Raw genomic sequence first — 17,861 nt, 5'->3', positions numbered from 1 at the left:
TTATGTTAATCTTTGCTAATTTGAAAGATGTGAAGAATAATATCTCAAGCTTTTCATAATAGCTCTATTATTCAGTGAGCATTTTCTCAAATTTATTAGCCATCTGATTTCTTCTAATAAAAATACTCCTAGCCATATTTATCGCATTCTTTTCTTGGTCAACTAGAAATGTATGTCCGTTTCTAGTGAAGGAGATCAGGAAAAGAAACTGTATCTTTTTATATCTTTAAAGTTCTTGCTAAGAGTGGGTTTTTTTTTTTTAACCATATTGAGGTTTTCAGTGTCTTTGTCTTCTTAGTTTCAGATAATCTCCTTTGTGGCTTTTTTTTTTTTTTTAATCTGTATCATCTTTCTAATTTTATTTATTGTATGTTTTCCTTGAGTATATTAGAGATTTCTCTTCTTGTTTATATGCTGTTGCTTTTTTTTCTCCCTAAATTCTTTCATCTTGCTGGAATCTTTTTCTGCCTATTTCTCTCTTTTCTTAGGATGTTGGCTTTTTTTTTCCTTAAATTTTTGAAGCACATAGTCTTCTCTCTCTTTTTAAAGATTTTATTATTTATTCATGAGAGACATCAAGAGAGAGGCAGAGACCTAGGCAGAGGGAGAAGCAGGCTCCTTGCGGGAAGCCTGATGCAGAACTCGATCCCCGGACCCTGGGATCATGCTCTGAACCAAAGGCAGATGCTCAATCACTGAGCCACTTGGGTGCTCCCATAGTCTTCTCTTTTAATCCATTGTCTAGTGGGGGTTTTTCTTTTGTTTTCATTTTCAAGAGATTTAGTTTTTTGCTTAAATTTTGAGTTAAGATGCAATATAATTGCTTTTTTTTTTTTTTTAAGATTTTGTTTATTCAAGAGAGAGAGCACAAGTCAGGGGTGACAGGGGGCAGAAGGAAAGGGAAAAACAGATGTCTTGCTGAGCAGAGAGCCTGACTCGATCTCTGGACTCTGGGATCATGACCTGTGTCAAAGGCAGACACTTAACTAATTGAGCAACCCAGGTGCCCCAAAGACTTTAAATAAATAAAGACATTCCCTGTAAGCTGTGTATAAATAAGGTAAATACTCCACAGGTACTTGAATAAAACATTTCAATTCTCAGTGATATTGAGTCTCTCCTGTATATAATCAGTACAGATATTCACATGTCATAGTTTCTCCTTCCTCATTCTACACCACCTTCTAGTATTTTTGTATACATTTTTTTTTTAAGATTTTATTTATTGTGCTCGCTTCGGCAGCACATATACTAAAATTGGAACGATACAGAGAAGATTAGCATGGCCCCTGCGCAAGGATGACACGCAAATTTGTGAAGCGTTCCATATTTTTTGAAGCTTCAATTATGATTTTTAAACAATAAAAAGTTCTCCAGAAAAAAAATAAAAATAAAAATAAAAAGATTTTATTTATTTATTTGAGAGAAAAAAGAGCATGAGCCAGGGCTCCATTCCTGGACCCTGAGATCATGACCTGAGCTTAAGGCAAGATGCTTAACTAGCTGAGCCATCCAGGTGCCCCCACCTGCCAATATTTTTATATTACATTGTCATGATTTATGACATTTACATTCTTTTGTGAAATCCTCTCACAGTTTAGTCTTCATTCCATTTTTAAATGGATTCAGTGCTCATCGCCATTTCTTTTATTACTGCTTATTTTTCTTGAGTATCTGTACTAAGACCTGACACTGAATTGGCTGGATTTGATCAGTCCCTAGTTTATATTCAGGTTCACTTGCTATGGATTTTGACAAATGCTTAAATATATACCCACAATTACATCATAGGTACTAGTTTCACTGCCCTAAATATCCTCTGTGTGCCACCTTTTCATCTCTCCCCCCTTCCCCACAATCCCCTGGTAACCACTGATGTTTTTTTACTGTCTCCATGGCTTTAGTTTTCTCCTTTCCAGAGTATTATACAGCTGAAATCATACAGTATATAGTCATTTTAGATTGGCTACTTTGGGTAATTGGTTTTTAAATAGGATTTAGGAGTAACATTTTACTATTCCATGATCTTCTGTTTATTTCTTTTAGCTGCCAGTTTTAAGTTTGTAGTTTTACGAACAACACTTTACTTGTTCATTCAATGTTACTACAGTTTTTTGCTGGTTTCTGCTATATTAATTATTTGTTAAGAATTAGGGGAGGAGGATCCTTCTCTGTTTCAGCTTTATTCTACCATCATCACTAGAAGTCCTCTCTCTCCCTTCCTTCCCCTTTCAGCCCCTTTCTCCCTTCACTTCCTTTTGGAAGTTATCTCTTTGAATTGCTGTGGACTAATCAAGTTTTGATGCTTCTTTCCATTTCTTTTTTTATTTATAATCTTTTTTGCCTTATTTTAGTGTTACTATAGTACATAAAAGTTCTGTACTGTCGTGTTCACTATTATAGGCATAATTTTTCTCTCACTCGTTTTCACTTTGTCAGTATCCTGTCCTCCTACAAACTGCTGTAACTGCATTAGAAAAAATATGTAGTCCTGCAGTCTGGCTCCCAGAAGTTAGTGTTAATGGAGGAAATCTGGAGGGCAACTTCAAAGGAGTGAGTGAAGTTGAAGTTTATGAAAATTCATTCAGTGATTTGTTCTCTTCAGGGAGAAGAGCCAAAGATTAAGGTTTATGATCGAGGTTTGTAAAACTGTGTAAACACTATCAATAGGATAAACTCTTTCTTGTTTTGTATTAAATCACAGACTGTTGGAACAAAAGGCTAGTTTAGTTTCTAAGTCTGAAGAAAATGGATTTCATTGGAATTAAAGGGAATTCAGCTTCAAAACTTAAATCAAGTATCATGTTCTCTGAGCAGCCTTCCCTCTCTCCTGCCCACCCCGCCTCGCCCCGGGTTAGTGCCCTGCTTAGCTGTATGTTCTCACCAGTGCCCGGGTTTCCATTTTCATAATGCTTGTGTATGCCCTAGTTTAATTATCTAGTTATCTGTTTTCTCCACTAGATTAGAGGCTCCTTGGGATCCCTTTCAGTATTTTGTTCAAAATTCAATATATAGTAAGCACTCAGTGAATGTGGAGGTTAGAGTACAAGCAGACAATAAATGCATATAACTCATACCTGTTGCAAAAACAATTAAAGTATACCTGAATTTTTCCAAATAAAATCTAGATTATTTGGTTAAACAGTAGAACCCTGATTCTTACAAAAAATTAAAGTGCTTTTTTAGTTTAGTGAAATTAGTACTTACTTCGTGACTAATGTAGAGGCACCTAGGAGAGATTGAAGTTAAAATAAGTAAAATGTGGGGCGCCTGGGTGACTTAGTTGGTTAAACGTCTATCCTCGGGGATCCCTGGGTGGCTCAGCGGTTTGGTGCATGTCTTCAGCCCAGGGCATGGTCCTGGAGTCCCGGGATCAAGTCCCACATCGGGCTCTCTGCATGGAGCCTGCTTCTCCCTCTGCCTGTGTCTCTGACTCACTCTTTCTCTTTCTGTGTCTCTCATGAATAAATAAATAAAATCTTTAAAAAAAATAAAAATAAAAAAAATAAACGTCTATCCTCAGCTCAGGTCATGATCCCAGGGTCCTGGAATCGAGCCCCACATTGGGCTCCCTGCTCAGTGGGGAACCTGCTTCTTCCTCTCCCCCCGCTATTCCCCCTTCCTGCTTGTACTTGTGAGCACACACACGCTCGCTCTCTCTATATATATGTGTGTGTGTGTGTGTGCGCGCGCATGTGTGTGCGCGCGCGTGTATAAAATCTTTAAAAAAAAAAAAAGCAGTGAAATGTGAGCAATAGGGATCCAGAATTGGAATTCAAATTATGGTGGCGAAAAAAAAAAAAACAAATTAGGATGGCGACTAGGCACAGACAAGCCCCGTTTTTATAGGCTGTCTTGTATAAACTAAAAGATTGGTGTCTTCGAGTTCTGGGCTCCTGCATTAACACTTAAATAGACCAGAGGGTGCAGTAGAGCAGCCCATGTGCCAAATCAGATTTAAACATGTTTGCCTGCCTCACAAATTGTGCAAAATTTTGGACAAAATCCAGTTTAGAGCCTTTTAAAAACAAAATTACCTAGTGACACTGAACCTACCTATACCCTTAGTAGCATGTTCTCTTTAAAAACAGTGTGAACTTTCCAGTTGCTTCAATTCCCCACTGCCTCCAGACCAAATGTTCTCATTTGTTTGCTTGACTGGTGCCTAAAGGCATTCAAGTTTGCAACCCCTAATAGCCTCCTAGAAACTCAGCTTTTCTTGGGCCCAGTAAAGATCCAGTTGTCTAACTGATGCTTAGATCTTAGCTCTTATTCAACTAGTTCTCAAACTGTGTTTCTCTGCACTCCCAAAAGGGATAGTCGAGGGGATATGGCAGGAGGTGGGTGAACAAGACAAGCTGAGCCATTCAGCCAATAGCCCAAACTTAAAATTAAATAGAATTAGCTCTGATTTCATTGTTTCACATATTGTGCTTCTTTAAAAAAAAAAAGTCATTTGAATCAAAGATCGGAGATTAAAAGTTTTCTTTGTTAGTAGTGTTCTAGTTCAAGTGCTCAAGTCTAAACCCTCCTTTTATCAATAGGAAAAGAGACTTTCTACTGGTAAAGTGATTTGTCCAAGTCCACAAGGCTAGTTAATGTTGGAGCTGCCTGCATTTGGACAAAACTAAAGCACAAAGAGTAAAACTAAGCAAATAGTATCTACCTCTTGCCTCTTTGCTATTGTTTGCAAATATGATGTGTACTGAAATTTTACTTTTTGTTAGCACATTAAAAACCCCGGTGTATAATATATGTTAATATTTAATTTAGCATTCAGTTTTGATATCCTCTAAGCTTTGTTTCTGGAAAATTCCTACTTATGTAGGAAGAAGTCTAGATTTACTGATTCCAATTAAAATACAGCACTTCCATTTTTGGAGACTCTATTTAGTTCACTGGCTAACAAATTCCATCTACTCCGTATCAGTTTTATGAACTGTATGCTTAAAATAATCACCAAATGTTTTCTTAGTGTAATACTTAGGAATCTTTATACTGCCCTACTGGATTCATGTTCATGATTTCTCTTTTTCTACAGGTGGTCATAATGTCACAATCTCCTTACAGTCCAGGACTGGGCACACCCATATGCCTTCTGTAGTTGGTGTTCTTGTCTTTACCCAGTTCTGGTTCTGGTTTCCTCTTTCACACTTCCTGTCATTGGCTTATACCCCTACCTGTGTCATTGGCCTTAACAAGGACTTAAAGGTATGTTTGTGACACCTCAGTTTTATAGTGTATCTTCTTCACTGTATCCTAAACACCCACTCACAAGGATTTTTCATGAAATTTTAAAGATGAGTTGGCATTTTACCAGTTTTGTATTTCCCCTTTAAACTGAGTCATCACCTTGTTGAATGGGGTGTGTCAGTGGAAGTTTTGAAAATTAAATCTCCTTACTAACTGTAACCTTGGATGAAGCAATTGAGAGGGAATGGTAAGAGAGAGGGCAAATACAAAAATACGAAAAGGCTTTATATACCACTCTCACCAATTTTATTTAATACTGAAGTTCAAAACAAGAATCTTTAGGTTTCCCAATCCCTAACCTTTAACATTGTGGTTAAATGTCCTATGTGATCTATAGGGACTTTTTCCTATAGCACATAATTTTCTGATCTCTATTTATATTCTTTACAAGGAAAGTGGGATGAAAGAGACAAGATTCCTTATCCTAATAAATGTGATGCCTGTTACCATTCTCTATCAGTGTGAATTGGATAAATAGAGAAGAATTCAGACTAGTGTATTTAACACCTAGTCAATTAAGTAATATGAAACCGACTTTTTCATTAGGCTCATGTTAGACTCTTAATATGGAGGAATCATGATGTGGTGTAGAAACTGTACAGACTTGTGTAGGTTGGTTGGAGTGGCATAAAGTTAGGTATTGAGGTTAGATAAATAACACTTTATAAAGGACGTAACAGTTGATCAGATATCACACATGAGTGGTACTTAATCCACTGAAGCAAGGTGCACGGCCAGTAAAGATGAGATCAAGGGGTGCCTGTGAACAAACACAGAGCTTTAGGAAGATTTAGGGTGCTGCAGGTAGTTCTGTAAAACACCTCATAACAAATTCAGAGTAAGAAGAGAGATACTCATAAGGGAGTACTGTAAGAGAACATTTAGCCTGGATTGAAACTTCTGACATTCTTTTGCATTGTATGCTTGTCAAGACCATAGAATTCTTAAATCTTTATTTGGCTTCTTTTAACCCTAAGGAGAAAAATTCTTTTATTTCTTCAGATGCCAAAAGTTCAGTATAAATCAAACTGTAAACCATCCACATTTGCATATCCTGCCCCTCTGGAAGTACCAAAAGAAAAAGAAAAGGAAAAGGTAGGTTTGTGTTCTCTTGAGCAGCATTTATACTTACGCATAGAAGCTACTTAGTGTTTTACTTGTTTGTTTTAAATATTTTTGTGTTTTAAATTAGGTATTTTCTTTCTTTCTTTCTTTCTTTCTTTCTTTCTTTCTTTCTTTCTTTCTTTCTTTCTTTCTTTCTTTCTTTCTTTCTTTTTTTAAGATTTTATTTATTTATGAGAGAGAGAGAGAGGCAGAGAGGCAGAGACACAGGCAGAGGGAGAAGCAGGCTCCATGCAGGGAGCCTGACGGGGCACTCGATCCTGGGTCTCCAGGATCACACCCTGGGCTGAAGGCGGCGCTAAACCGCTGAGCCACCTGGGCTGCCCTAAATTAGGTATTTTCAAAGTAATACTTCTTATGGTAAAATCTAACATTATACAAGAATATAAAGTAAAAGCCTTTTTTTTTTCTCTCCTGGTCATCCAAGTCCCATGTTGCAGGAATCATAATTTGTGAACACTCCCCCTCCCCTGATGTTTTCTCCACACATATCAATACTGTTTATACCACAGATAGAATTACTTTTGGTGTACTATTCTGCAGCTTATTGTTTTAACTTTAACAGTTAATCTTTAGGGCACCTGGATAGCTCAGTGGTTGAACATCTGCCTTTGGGTCAGGGCATGATCCTGGAGTCCTGGGATCAAGTCCCACATCAGGCTTCTTGCATGGAGCCTACTTCTCCCTCTGCCTGTGTCTCTGCTTCTGTGTGTCTCATGAATAAATAAAATCTTTTTCTTTTTCTTTTTCTTTTTAATTAATCTTTAAGGGGCATCTGACTGGCTCAGCCAGTGGAATATACAACTCTTGATCTCAAGGTCATGAGTTCAAGCTCTACATTGGGCATGGAGCCTACTTAATATAAAACAAACAAAATAATAGTCTTTAAAAATGTCGATGTAGGGACACCCTCTGCCTATGTCTCTGCCTCTCTCTCTCTCTCTGTCTCATGAATAAATAAATTAAAATCTTAAATAAATAAAAATTTAAAAATGTCAGTGTATATGGATCTCGTTTTTTGCTGCAGAGCAATCCCTCTATGTATATATACCATTATTTTTCTTCTCGATTCCTCCTTCATCTGATAGACATTTTAAGTGATTTCTATTAATTATTATTACAAATGAGACTAGAGTAAAAGGCTTTTTTATACATGTATATTTGTGTACTTGTGCAAGTATATCTATAGGTTAAATATTAGATATGATAAAAAATAATGTACATTATTTTCATAGGTATTAACTAAATTTCCTTTTCAAAATACATATAACAACTTATACTCCTCTATCGGCAATGTATGAGAACACTCATCAGTGTATGTTAAATCAAACCATAGTGAATTAGCTGCACTCCCCCCAATGTTTTCTCAGTAAAATTATCCTTTCTGATACTGTATATTTAGAAAACTTTTTTTTCCCCTCAAGGTAGTGTTCCATATTAGCCAGTTGTTGATTTTTTGCTATAAACTTTGTAAATGGGGAAATTTATATAATTGACCAAATTTGAGGGTGGTGGATGATGATATACTGACTCAAGCCTCTAGGAACTCAAGAGTCACCTGAGGACCATAGTAGTAAATAATGTAAATAAGTGTGCTACTTGCTTTTCCCATTTATTCCCTAATAATTTTATTTTTTATGATACTTGTGCCAGGAAACAAAGTAGTACTGTAGAACTGAGTTCTCTTTGGGCTTGTACCTTCATATGTAGGTAAGGGATCATGATATACTCTGTTCACTTCCTCTAGGTTTCCACTGCTGTGTTATCTATTACTGCCAAGGCTAAAAAGAAGGAAAAAGAAAAAGAGAAAAAAGAGGAGGAGAAAATGGAAGTGGTAGGTATTATTTGGTGGCCATGTGGGTTGATATATCTATACTGTCATGGTCCAGATTCTTCCTGAAGTGAACATTACCATACCTTGCTCTTGGCTTCCTTTAAATAAGTATCCCATTGCAAGCATAGAGATTCCTCTAGTTTTAATGGGAAGATACTTGAGTTCTTGGAGAAAATGACAACTAAAGGGCAGTGTAGAATTTTCAGATAGTAAGATAATGGTGGGAGGAAAAAAGGCCCTTTCAAGCAAAGAGAATATCCTCTTTCTCTGGTCTCTTCTGGTTAGAAAAACCTCATGCTTTAAAACCAAGTTAGTTATATAACATTCTCATCCCTAAGCACAGTTATCCTCTCCATCCTCTGAATCTAGTATGACTTTGGTTGTACTTTCATTATATCTAATCCTAACTACCTTTTGTACCTAAGAGTTGCTTAGTAAACTTGTAAAACATTATTCAGTGATATGGAAGAGAAGTGAACCTTTGTTGGGCCATTTTTAAATATTTTCCAGGATGAAGCAGAGAAAAAGGAAGAAAAAGAGAAGAAAAAAGAACCTGAGCCAAACTTCCAGTTATTAGATAATCCAGCCCGAGTTATGCCTGCCCAGCTTAAGGTCCTGACCATGCCAGAGACCTGTAGATACCAGCCTTTCAAACCAGTAAGTCATCAATGGCCCTTAGCTATATACTAGTGGGATATTAATTCATGGGACAGTGGTATATTGACAGAGGATAAATATCCAAAGCAGTGGAGAAAGCTCTTTAGTACAAATAAATCTCTTAGCAAAAGAGTATTATTCCCTTCCATTTCATATAGATTTGGAAGAGACTTTTTTCCTGTGGGTAACCCTACAAACATCCTTTTATCTACCAGAAGCTTACACTATAGAAGTTCCTAATAGAGCATCATGATTAGGAGCATAGACTCTGGGACCAGACATCCTGAGTTTGAATCCTGATTCTACCACTTTCAGCCTTCATAATCTTAGGTCTAGTACTAAACCTTTCTCCACCTCAGTTTCCTCTACTGTAAAATAAGAATTATACCTAACTCAGGAATGTGACAAAGAGTGAACAAGGTAATACAGTTAATACACAAGTACTTGGAGTATTGAATTTTACAATTTGAATCTTCCTGCCATTTAATTTTTTTCTAAGGAAGAATGTTTAAGGTTAGAAACAAATGCTGATCAGTAATTTGAGAAATCAGCAATTTCTATGTTCTTGAAACTGGAAAACTAAAAAGCCATTAGTAAGCACATTTAATACATCCAGATCTTGGACCTGCCTAAAATGTCATAGATGAGATTTCTTTAAAAAGTAAACTATTCTTATCAGAAAGTGGTCCCTGATGGTGGCGAGTGGAAGGCATCTCTTACCTATACTTGTGAGCCAGGATCTTACCTGACTAGATTATCAGCTAGAGAAGACAAGGACAGAGATGGAATATGGCTGTATTTAGTGGTGAAAAGTTAGAATTAGGTGAAACTGAGTTTATATCCCAGCTCTACCATTTCTTAGCTATATTATTGAGGCAAGTCATTTAATCTTTTCATATTTCAATTTTCTCATCTATTAAATGAGCCATTGTACTACCCACATCCTAGGAATGTTGTAAAGATAAAATAGATCATTATATGTAAAATACCTAAAACAATGTCTGGCACATAGGAAATCCTCAATAAATATTTCTTGATGGTGGTGGCAAGTCACCACACATCTGTAGGTAGCAAGACAACCAGGCCAGGAAGGCAAGAACAGCTTGAAGATCTTTTCCCACCTCCTATTAATTCTGTTATAGCAAGGACCTAATATTGCTTCGTCTGTGTGTTTAATGAATGAATTGATAGAATCACCAATGGATACCTTAAATGTAGTCACTGTCTTCTCTGGAGCCTAGTTCATCCAAGTGGGAATGTTTACAGAGAATGTATCCTAACAGTGTCTAGAAACTGCTTTTGCCAACTGAAGTGGGGTATATTGAGAATAGATATGTTAGTGCACAACTAGTGAATACTTTAAATGTACAAGATACCTGATGTTTTTGACAATTACGAAGAATTAAAGACAGCAGAGTATATGCTACATATCATGAGGCCATATGAGACTGGTATGTTTTGGTTGGAAATTAAATGTTAAGCCTTTGCTCAGAATAAGGAGACACTGTAACAGTTATCTCTCTATAAGTCAAAAGACTGCCTTTGTGCAACAAGAAGTAAAGGCTAAGGAAGAGTTGCCAGCTGCCTGGCTAACTGTTGAATGGATGCTTCCCTAATACACACACAGCCCCTCAGCAAAGACTGAGAGACCTTTTGGTTCCAGGTGTTCAAGGAAATCCCTGTCTAATCATAGTTGACCACTCAGCTGAGTAGCGACTTCCATGGACACAAATAGGAGAAAATACTGACTTTATACAAGAAGTTCAGAAAAGTCACAAAACAAACCAACAACAACAAAGGTGGGGAAGAGAGAAAACCTGATTTCCAGAGTTGCCACACTATATTAATTTAATGTCCAGTTTCAACAGAAAATTACAAGACATCCAAAGAAATAAAAACCTTGACTTCATAGGCAGACTAAATCACCCATTTAAAATATGTTCATAGGCCTAAAGGAACTATGTCTAAAGACCTAAAGGAAAGTATGAGAATGTTGTATCAACAAATAATATCAGCAAAGAGATAGAAATCATAAAAAAATGATCAAGTAGAGACTGTAGAGCTAAAAAAATCCAGTAACTGAAATGAAAATTGTTAAAGGAGCTCAGCAGCTGTTCTACGCAGACTTGGGCAACCCTGAAGATAGGTCAATTGAGGAACAACTTAAAGGGTGAGGAGAAATGAACAGAGCCTCAGAGACATGTAGAACAATATCAGGCATACCAAGCTACCTAAAATGGGATGGTGGGTAACTGAGAAAAAAAGAGAAAAGTGTAGAAAAATATTTGAAGAAATAATGACTGGAAACTTACCAGATTTTATGAATAATAGTAATCTACATATCAAAAATGCTCAGTGATTAACAGCTGATTTATTGCCAGAAACCGTGGAGGCCAAAGACAGTAGGATGACATATTTGTAGTGCTGAAAGAAAAGACTCTTCAGCCAAAAATTCTCTATCCAGCAAAACAGTCCTTCAAAAATGAGGGTAAAATTAAGACCTTTCCAGATAAATAAATCAGAATTTCTTGCTAGCCAGTCTGCCATACAAGAAATACTAAAGTGAATGTTTCAAGTTGGAATGAAAAGACAGTAGACAATAATTTGAGTCCACAATGAAAAAATAAAGAGCACTTGTGACAAATATAACTACGTAGGTAAACTATGTGAAAGATAGTATAAATGTATTTTTGTTTGTAACTTTTCTGTCTGGTTTAAAAGACAAGTGTATAAAGGAATCATAAGTTGATGTGACACACTGTATAAAAGTGTAAAGTTAAAATATGCATTAAATAATGTCAAGGTTCTGGCTGCTGTAGCAGATTGCCACCTACCATTTAAAACTGAAGGACTTAGGGACACCTGGGTGGCTTAGCGGTTGGACATTTGCCTTATGCTCTCAAGGCATGATCCCAAGGTCCTGGGATCAAGTCCCTTATCGAGTTTCCCATGGGGAGCCTACTTCCTCTAACTGTTTCTGCCTCTATGTGTCTCTCATGAATAAATAAAATTTTTAAGAAAATAAAACTGAATGGCTTAAACAGCAGACATTTCTCACAGTTCTGGAGGCTAGAAGTCCCAAGGTTAGGGTGCCAACACAATTCGGTTCTTAGTAAAGGCCTTCATCCTACTTTAGAGATGGCCTTCTCATTGTATCTTCATGTGGCTGAGAGGAGAAGGAGAGAGAGAGAAAAAAAAAAAAACAAGCTGTTTGTGCATCTCTCCTTATAAGGGCACTAATTTCATTATTAATGAGGTCTTTACCCACATGACCTAATTGTTTCCTAAAGGCCCACATCCTAATACTACCTCTTTAGGGGTTAGGATTTCTACATATGAATGGCAAGGTGGAGAGACACAAACATTCAATCCAGAACAACACAAAGGAGTAGGGAAACACAGCTATCTTAAAGTGTGGTTTTTGTATACTGTTGAAATTAAGTTGCTATTTTTCAATGAAATTAAGATGATGTTGTTACCCAAAGGTAACCACCCGACAAAATAATTCAAAAAACAGGCTAAAAGAAACCATAAGGAAATTAAACTAGTACACTAGAAAATATCTATTTAATACCAAAGAAGCCAGCAGTGGACAAATTGAGGATCAAAAATATAAGACATGAAAAATCAAGAGCAAAATGGCAGGAGTAAATCTTAGTAATCACATGAGATGTCTTTTTTGGAATAAGCTCTAGGCCCACCATGGGCCTAGAACTCACGACCCCAAGAGAAGAGTCTCATACTCTACTAACTGAGCCACCAGAGGCCCTTAATCACATGAGATGTAAATGAACTAACCACACCACTTAAAGGGCAGAGATGAGTCAAATGGATAAAAAAGAAAATGATCCAACTATATGCTCTCAACCAGAAACACACTTTATGGGACACCTGGCTAGTTTAGTCAGCAGAGCATGCAACCCCTGATCTCCAGGTTGTAAGTTCAACAGATTACTTAAAAAGTAAAATCTTACACACACACACACACACCCCTTAGATTCAAAGATTGAAGTAGATTAAAAGCAAAACGATGGGAAGATATTCCATACAAACAAGTAACTAAAAGAGAGCTGGAGCAAGCTGTACTAACATCAGACAAAATATACTTTAAGAGAAAAATTGTTGCTGGAGACAAAGAAAACATTTTATGATGGTAAAAAGGTCATGAGCACCTGACTGGCTCAGTCAATCATGCAACTCCTGATCTCTGGGTTGTAAATTCAAGCCCTATGTTGGGTATAGAGATTACTTATAAAAAAACAAAAACTGAACTATGTAGCTATAAGGCTCTTTCCTTGTGTTGTTTATATTGCAGGATTTGAGTTGTATTATTTCATTCCACTTGTTACAACCTGGAACCATCTGTTTCCAAAAATATAGGAAGTCCTTTTTGTGTACATAGGTATATCTTCTGTTCTGGTAGATCATTCATCTCCATTTGGTCTTTCATAGGCTCAGGTAAACTTTTAGGCCATGGAGGATTAGGACAGTAGCCTTCTACTGTGATTGCTCTTGAGTGAATATTGGTAGGAAAGGCGGGTCCATTCATAAAATGGCTCTCTTCAAAGAAAGCAGGAAAGAGTTAGAAATTAATGTGTATGGATATGTGTGTGTTGAGAGAAGGGAAATAGCACAGAAATTCATGAAGGCATAGCAGTTCTATAGCATGGCAGGACAGAGTTCCAATGAGTAAAAATCAGATTAGGTTTACTGCAGAGCTATTTGTATATATGTGAATCATTTGACTAATGTGCTTATGCTTCTTTTCCTTCCCAGTAATTTGCTTTGGTAGAAATAATGTTTTTCCAGATGTGCCCTGCCACTGTTGACTGATTTAATTACAAAGAGCAGCTTTCCATTTCCTTTGACACAGGCAAGCAAATAGAATAAGATTAGCATACAGAGATGGGTGAATAGTTTGGTGTGTGAATTCCTGCTAACATGTTTGGGAGAGGGCTTACAAAAATTGCTTATACAGTCTAGTTCTTTTTTGGCTCTCATCTACTACTACTTCATCTTGTATCACAAGGATTTGTAGATTAAAGTGGAAAACATTGGGTATATCTGTGATATTTATATTGTTCACTCTGTTATTCTGAATTCACTGGAGAGAAATTGGCTTTTCATTTGTAGATTATCTTTTGTGTCCAAAATGATAGTTATCTCACAAGTAATAAAGTATCCATTAGAGTAGAGTGCTTCTCAAAAAAAAAATTTTTTTTAAGATTTTATTTATTCATGAGAGACACACACAGAGAGAGGCAGAGACAACAGGCAGAGGGAGAAGTAGGCTCCATGCAGGGAGCCTGACGTGGGACTCAATCCCAGGTCTATAGGATCACGCCCTGGGCTGAAGGTGGTGCTGAACCACTGAGTTACCCAGGCTGCCCTGCTTCTCAAACTTTAATGTGCATACATATCACCTGTGGATCTTGTTAAAGTGCAGATTCTGTAGATCTAGGTCCTGCTATGTTTTCTGCATTTCTAACAAACTCCCAGGTTATAATGATGCTAGTGATCCAGGAACACGTGTTGAGTAGCAAGACATTAAAATGCCATATTTGGACAGTAAACATTCTCCCTACAGCCAGACTAAGGCAGTGCTGGACATACTATTCCCCATTTGGGATGCATCATCTAAATAGAACAGCACCACATGTTCCACCATCCAGAGCCACTGGGTTAAGTTTATAAATATTTCTTATAGATTACAATTTTCTTTATCTTTTGTAATGTATACTGGTGTTGCTTTCGTCATCTAGTCCTCAGACTAACCTGAAGGAGTGGAAGAGGAAGATCTTACTAGCCGCTTCTCACAGTTGAACAGTTGGTCATGGGTATAGCATCACACAGGAACACATGCCCAGGTTTCCTTGTCTTGTCTAGTGAGGTGTAGTTCTATTCCAGTTGTTTCCTTCCAAATCATTTAAGTAGTGTTAAGGTATCATTTAATAAATATGTACTCTAGATTCTGGAGCAGTCTGAAAATATGAGGGGAATTTGTGCTGCTTCATTCCCTGCTCTGTATTTACAGCTTTCCATTGGAGGCATCATCATCCTGAAGGATACCAGTGAAGACATTGAAGAGCTGGTGGAACCTGTGGCAGCCCATGGCCCAAAAATCGAGGAAGAAGAACAAGAGCCAGAACCTCCAGAACCATTTGAGTATATCGATGATTAAGAACCAGAGGTATGTGAGGAATGAAATTGTGTTATCAAGGGAAATCTGTCAATACATCATAAATGACCTTGCGTCACTTTTTCCATTCTTTTGTGCTTAAACCCTGTGTACCTAAATGGTATTAAAATTCCCCCTCTTTTTGACTTCTTCCTGTATATATAACCTTCAATTCCTTTTTCTTTTCTCCTTTGACTCTCTCTCTCTACCCTCTAGTGTTTGACCAGTGCTATTCAAAGTAGCTAAAAACTGTTCTCTTGGGTCCTTGAAGAGGTAGGGAGCTTGCTCCAAAATGTTAGTCTACTTTTTCAATGCTTCTTTCGTTGAAAAAACTGGCTTACTCCCTCACCATAAAAAAAAAAAAACTCAACTGAACTGACAGTTTGCTCATGATAGAGTTGATTTACACTTTGACATGAGCCCCTTATTATAGATCAGTTACCTTTATGGCCAGTACTAGTTTATGGATCACTGACTCATCTCTCTCTCCTTTCCCTTTGGTGGCAAAGGCTTTTGGCACTAAAAGCCTTAATAGTCATTTATTCACTGCAGCTATTGAACATGTAATGTGTGTAAGACACGGTGCTTAAAGGTACTTTGGAGTCAGTTAGACTATAAAGCTTTGTCCAGTTGAAAAAAATTTTTATGCCAGTGTTTTAACAGTGTTGAAGTAGGTCTTTCGATGCAAAAGATTGGAATAATCTAATGTCATAAAATTGTCGTTCTTATTTTCACCCATTTTTTGAATAGTCATCACATATTTGAAGATGCATATAAACTATATAAGCAAGGTTTTCTTATTCCACCCTTTTACAAATATAAACAAAAAAGAATTTACTCTTCTACTCTTTAAAGAAAATAAGAATAGTATCATTTATTACATTATGACAAAAGAAAAATGCATTTAAATGCCGGGCTGAAAATCTAGCACCTTGAGTGTTACATACTGATTAGCAATTAATGAAAGCTTTTACAGAAATCTCAGATAAATATTCAGGCAGAAACCTTGCCATTAGTAGGAAAATGTATTCAAGCCTCTGAAAGTGTTTGGACCTTTGAGAGAGGGAGATTTATACTAACTTTCTCTCTATGTAAAATTGCTTTTGAGAATTATCTTCAGGCCTTTGATGATTTCCTAAGCCTTACCCAACCAGTACATGGTGGTATCGATACATAAGCACTCAGTCTCTATGTGCAACTGAACAGACTCACATTGGCCCCCCAAACCTTTCACCATTCCTTACTGCAAACCCCCTGATTAAGTCTTTCAAGGCAACTAACTACAAGATGGCTTAGAAGTAGAAATTGGATTTCTTTTTTAAGTAAACTCTACATCCATCGGGGACTTTTCTTCTCAACCCTGAGATTAAGAGTCACATGCTCTCCAACTGAGCCAGCCAGGCACCCCAGAAATTGGATTCTGATTAATTTTCAAAAGGATAAAATATTCAGTTTAGTAGGAGTGTAAAAACTATAATTTGTCTTAGCAAAAACTGGCATATTTATTAGGACTGCATAGGCAGGGTTAGGAGCTAGTTTTAGATTTCAACAGCTAGTGGTAAGAAGAAAAAAAAAATTTTTTTAACAAAGAATGACCCTAGCTGCCCCCCCTATTTCCTTCCCAAGGATCTCGTTGCTCATCTGAAGAAGATTGTCCAGGCCTGTACTGGAGATGCTTGTGAAGAAATCCATGCTGAGACCTGCTACTCACTGCATGTACCATTGCCTCTGCGCTGACCCGAAGAACCTTGTCTCCAAGTCTTTGGTGAAGAGAAGATATATGATTATTTAGTGTGCTCTTTCACAGAACTTGGTTTTCAAATAAATACATTAAAATCTCCAGATGGACAAGGACTTTTTCATTTGCTTTTCAGCCTCGATTTTAAATAAATGGACCTAATACCCTTTCCCCTTCACCATGAAATGCCAAAACCCAAGGAGCTAAAATCCTTGATGGCTAGGATGAGTGGACATGATTTTTATATTAATGAAAAAAAAAATAGTTTGTCGATTATTTGAAAAATAATGGGAAAAAATAAAGAAAAATCAACACTTCTTTTTTTTTTTTTTTTTTTTTTTAATTCATGAGTGGCAGAGACATAGGCAGAGGGAGAATCGGGCTTCCTGCGGGGAGCCCAATGCAGGTCTCGATTCCAGGACCTCAGGATCATGACCTCAGCCCAAGGCAGACGCTCAACCACTGAGCCACTGAGGTACCCCTCCCTTGTTCTTCACTCCAAGAGTTCTCTGCAGTTTTTAAAATTGGACTGAGGGCACAGGGTGCCGTCATTTACTGAAGAAGTCCCTGTAGTGCCCAAGGGAGATGTCTGTTTAGGCAGCTCGGAAGCATTATTTAGAAGTCAGCTTTGCCTATTATTTCCTGCTTTTGACCCTGTGGAGGACAAGAGATATAAAATTGTTTAGCTACAGCATTTGATAATGTGCCCTTTTTTTCTCTCTCTTTTCCTATCTCTTTTTGCCATGTGCTTCTTAATTTGAGTTATAACTTAAATATAATAATGCAGAGGCTTGAAGTGTATACAATTTGATTAGTTTTGACAAATACAATTTTGATTTCTGTATTACTAGGCCTTACTTAAATGTTGGGCTTTTGAAATAAGCAGACCAGGTCATTATTCTGACAACCACCCCATCTCTTGTTCTTGGCATATGAAAGTAGATCTCTCATGTACTAGGACATAGCAATAAGAGCTAAATTTGAGGAGTTTGGGGGTTTTTTGTGTGTGTGTTTGGTCTTCATGTAAAATAAAGGTAGGTTATTTCCAGCATTTATACATGAATGGTTCTTTGCTCTAG

At 37.1% G+C, this 17,861-nt stretch overlaps 1 protein-coding gene and 1 non-coding gene across 2 annotated transcripts in view; both read left to right on the top strand.

Annotated features, from left to right (window-relative positions):
* PSMD1 (proteasome 26S subunit, non-ATPase 1) overlaps positions 1-16,886 on the top strand; it is a 92,959-nt gene extending 76,073 nt beyond the window's left edge. The window contains exons 20-25 of the mRNA XM_026006273.2: positions 5,042-5,211; positions 6,256-6,348; positions 8,123-8,209; positions 8,720-8,866; positions 14,901-15,056; positions 16,671-16,886. Coding sequence (XP_025862058.1) covers positions 5,042-5,211; positions 6,256-6,348; positions 8,123-8,209; positions 8,720-8,866; positions 14,901-15,047 — 644 coding nt within the window. The 3' untranslated portion in view covers positions 15,048-15,056; positions 16,671-16,886. The remainder of the gene's footprint in view (positions 1-5,041; positions 5,212-6,255; positions 6,349-8,122; positions 8,210-8,719; positions 8,867-14,900; positions 15,057-16,670) is intronic.
* Positions 1,228-1,334, top strand: LOC112925550 (U6 spliceosomal RNA). Its single transcript, XR_003236141.2, has one exon. It is a non-coding gene; the product is annotated as a U6 spliceosomal RNA (small nuclear RNA).
* Positions 16,887-17,861: the final 975 nt, after the last annotated feature.

The sequence above is a fragment of the Vulpes vulpes genome, chromosome 9, assembly GCF_048418805.1.
Source record: "Vulpes vulpes isolate BD-2025 chromosome 9, VulVul3, whole genome shotgun sequence".
In the NCBI taxonomy this organism is placed as follows: Eukaryota; Metazoa; Chordata; class Mammalia; order Carnivora; family Canidae; genus Vulpes; species Vulpes vulpes.
Note: the sequence above shows the minus strand (reverse complement) of the source record. Positions and strands in the feature narration are given on the sequence as shown.